General features: G+C 38.0%; 1 protein-coding gene across 1 annotated transcript in view; it reads right to left on the bottom strand.

Moving 5' to 3' along the window:
* Positions 1 to 316: 316 nt before the first annotated feature.
* Positions 317 to 3,967, bottom strand: part of LOC105107188 (ABC transporter B family member 4-like) — a 6,214-nt gene continuing 2,563 nt past the window's right edge. The window contains exons 8-14 of the mRNA XM_011001022.1: positions 3,687 to 3,953; positions 3,231 to 3,504; positions 2,138 to 3,024; positions 1,792 to 2,058; positions 1,397 to 1,660; positions 962 to 1,255; positions 317 to 780 (exon numbers count right to left, since the gene is read on the bottom strand). Of these exons, the coding sequence (XP_010999324.1) occupies positions 424 to 780; positions 962 to 1,255; positions 1,397 to 1,660; positions 1,792 to 2,058; positions 2,138 to 3,024; positions 3,231 to 3,504; positions 3,687 to 3,953 (2,610 nt within the window). The 3' untranslated portion in view covers positions 317 to 423. The remainder of the gene's footprint in view (positions 781 to 961; positions 1,256 to 1,396; positions 1,661 to 1,791; positions 2,059 to 2,137; positions 3,025 to 3,230; positions 3,505 to 3,686; positions 3,954 to 3,967) is intronic.

Raw genomic sequence — 3,967 nt, 5'->3', positions numbered from 1 at the left:
AATATATATAATTATTTTTTAAATTTAGGGTGGAAAGAGATATTATCTTAAAAAATAATATAAATTCTATTCTGAAATTTTATTTATTAATTTAAATTTTTTAGTTGAATTGATTTTTTGACATAGTATTAAAGTTCTAATAACTAAGTAATTTTAAGTTTAAATTTCATTATTTTTATTTATTTAATAAAATTTAAATACAAAATAATATAATCAAATTCAAAAAACTTAAAACTTGATAGCAGATAAGTTTCATATATAATTTATATTATTATTCTTTATCAGCATGGAGAATTTACCTACTAAAGCCAAGATGATATTTATACATAGATCGAATCCTTTACTCTCATCATACCCAGCAGAAAATAGTACTGCTTCCAAACCATGCACGCATGTATGATACAGAGGCCTCCAATGTTTGATTCAGGACGATGAAGCACTAGTATGCAATGATACCAAGGAAGCGTAGACACCATCCTTGATATTCATCAAAGTGTCATGCTTTCCCTTCTCTGCAATCACACCATTCTTAACCACTGCTATAACATCAGCATTCTTGATCGTGGATAGCCGATGGGCTACTATCACAGTGGTTCTATTCACCATAACTTTTTCCAATGCATCTTGAACTACTCGTTCAGATTCTGCATCCAGAGCACTGGTAGCTTCATCTAGCAGTAATATTTTCGGAGCCTTTATGATCGCACGTGCTATTGCCACTCGTTGCTTCTGTCCACCTGATAATTGGGTGCCTCGGTCGCCTACAACTGTATCATAACCCTGCGCAATATTTTCCGAAAACAATCACTCCCACAAGCAATTATGATCATGATTGTTATTATTCCAGTTGACATCATATAGTAAGTAATTTGAACTAATCTTTCCTTAGAAATGCAGCCAAACCAATTAGCAGCTTTAAAAATGCTGACAAAAGCTTATTATGACAAGTCTGCTTACGAACCTTTTGTAAGCTACTGATGAACTTGTTGGCATTTGCCAATTCTGACGCAGCTAAAATCTCTGCCTCCGTTGCGATTCCTTCCTTTCCATATGCAATGTTGGCTCGGATAGTGTCGTTAAATAACAAAGGCTCCTGGCTGACTAGGCCCATTCGCTGTCTTAACCACTTGATTTGTAGCTCTTGGATTTCAACTCCGTCCAACGTTATGTAACCTGAATCAGGATCATAAAATCTCTGCAACAATGAGATCACTGTTGATTTCCCACTGCCACTTTCTCCAACTAGAGCAACTGTCTGAAAAATGAAATTTATACAATTAGATACAGAAGATATTATGGTACCATGTGTACTTCTTGTTCTAGTCTTAACAGCGCACGCTTGGTCTAGAAATGACTGCACTAAAAAACATTGAAGGAAACTGACATGGAGAGTTACCTTGCCAGAACGAATTTTTAAGCATAGATCTCTGAAAATTTGGATATCAGGTCTTGTGGGGTATTTGAAACTGACATGATGAAACTCAATATCTCCTTTAAAATTTTCTATTGCTGTCCCAGAATCATCAGTAGAGTCTATTTTTGAGTTTCGGTCTAGAATTGCAAATACAGAAGCTGCAGCAGCCTTTGCTTTCATGATATCAGGACCGAGGGAACTTGTTTGAGAAATCCCATATGATGCCATAGTGAGAGCAAAAAATACCTGCAAACCAACAAGAAGTAGATAGTTTATAATTGGTAACTTTAAGGAATCATTTTTATTCTCATGTGCTCATTTAGTGAATGTTGGAAATGGAACCTTGTAAATCCTGTTACGGCAGAGAAGAGACTTACGCGAAAAACTTCAGAAAATGTTGTGTTGCCAGCACTGACAAGACGGGATCCAGCATAGAAACAGGTAGCATAGACTGAGTAGAGCAAGAAGAAAGATAGTCCAAATCCTATCCCGCTTACCAACCCTTGCCTCATGCCTGTCTTCAAGGGACCTTTACAAGCCTGTTGGTATAGTGCGGTCACTTTCGCTTCAGAACAGAAAGATGCAACAGTTCTAATATTCCGTACTGCATCATTTGCAACTTGACTTGCTTCCTCGTACATTTTCTGTAACCATCTAAATTTAATTACTGATATTGCGTGTCTATTTGCATGATATGTCGAATAATCTTACAGATTGACTAACCTTTGCATCTGCGCTGAAACCTTTTAAGAATTTTTGCTGAATAAATCCGTTAATTCCTAGAAGAGGTAGCAAGGCAAGCATGATGAAAGCCAGTTGCCAAGATGCTTGAAAGGCGATAAGCAAAGCAACAACTGCAGTTCCAAGACTTTGAACTAGCATTCCAAGTGCGTCTCCAACCAGACCTTTCACCATAGCTGCATCTGCGGAAAGTCTTGCACCAATTGCACCACTTGAATGTTCAGGTTGATCAAACCAGCCTACTTCCATATAAATCACTTTCTCAAAGCACATTGATCGAATCCTTTTTATCAATTTACAACCAGCCACTGCAAAAAGATAGTGCTTTACGGACTGGATAAATAAAGATAACACGCCGACACCAACGAACATTATTGCCCAAAATGCTGAATGCTTTTTGAGTTCATTTGGTGGCTCAAAAAATGTTTTGATCATAGAAGAGACCAGTATTCCGAAAACAGGTAATATTGCACCAGCCACTATTGCAGCCAATGCAGCTAGCACTAACACTGGGATCTCTGGTTTGTTAAGATAGGCTAGGCGAAAAAGTGGGACTTCTGGAAGTGGTTCGGATGGCTCTGAATCAAGAAAATAGGGTTCTGCTGTTGCTCTATCTGGAAGATCAATTCCAGTGGGCACACCAAATGCAGCTGAGAATGAGTGACGACTACTGTGTCCAAAGGATGAGCCTCGACTTGTCGATCGTTGGAAAGATGAGCGTTTACTTAAATGTCTATCAGAATCTGCTAAGCTTTCTGGCCCATCTGGATTATTTAGAACATCATTATTTTTGGCCGTCCTCATTTCCTGCAATCTTATAAGCTGATAATATGCTCCCTCAGGATCTTTGGTCAGCTCATTGTGGGAACCTGGTCAGTTAATGTGAATCAGGATGCAGTAATCTATGAGTGTGAGAGACAGAGAGGGAGGGGAACACTTTTTTGTCATTCTAAAATAAGGAATACTTATTAATCAACAAAGTGAAATAATCAAGAACAATTTGTTTTCCACTACATTATACATTAATCAAATTTGGTAACCAATTAAGAGAGAGCAATGTGAGCAGACGCAGTACCTTTTTCAACAATTTTCCCATGGTGAAGAACGGCAATTGCATCAGCATTCCTTACTGTACTCAAGCGATGAGCTACAACAACTGTGGTTCGGTTGATCATAATCCTGTCTAATGCCTCTTGCACAATTCTTTCAGATTCTGTATCAAGAGCACTTGTGGCTTCATCTAGAAGGAGTATTCTTGGATCTTTTAGAATTGCTCTAGCAATAGCAATTCTCTGTTTTTGGCCGCCAGAGAGCTGAGTGCCATTCTCCCCAGCCATCGTGTCAAGTCCCTGAAAACATCTACTCTTGTTAGTTAACAATGATAAATCACTCTAAGCACCCAGGTTTGTTGTCTTGTTAAGTCTGAAAGCAACACACAATGGTTCTACTGTATTATATTAACTTAAAAGCTTTCTTGGAATAAAAATTCCAAATAAAAGAAAACAAATTTTAATTGCATCTCTATTTAAACCTGAGGAAGTTTATCTATGAACTTGGCAGCATTGGCAAGTTCAGCAGCAGTTTTGATTTCTTCACTAGTTGCACCATCCTTCCCATAGGCAATATTATCTTTAATGCTACAAGCAAACAATACAGGTTCTTGGCTGACCAGGCCTATTTTCTGTCTAATCCATTTGAGCTGGAACTCTTTGAGGTTAACGCCATCTATTAGAACTTCGCCGGCGTGCGGGTCGTAAAACCTCTCAATCAAACCAATAACTGTAGATTTCCCACTTCCACTCTTTCAAACCA

Source organism: Populus euphratica, unplaced genomic scaffold, assembly GCF_000495115.2.
Source record: "Populus euphratica unplaced genomic scaffold, PopEup_1.0 scaffold151.1, whole genome shotgun sequence".
In the NCBI taxonomy this organism is placed as follows: Eukaryota; Viridiplantae; Streptophyta; class Magnoliopsida; order Malpighiales; family Salicaceae; genus Populus; species Populus euphratica.
The sequence above is the reverse complement of the archived record's forward strand: the minus strand, read 5'-3'. Positions and strand labels throughout refer to the sequence as shown.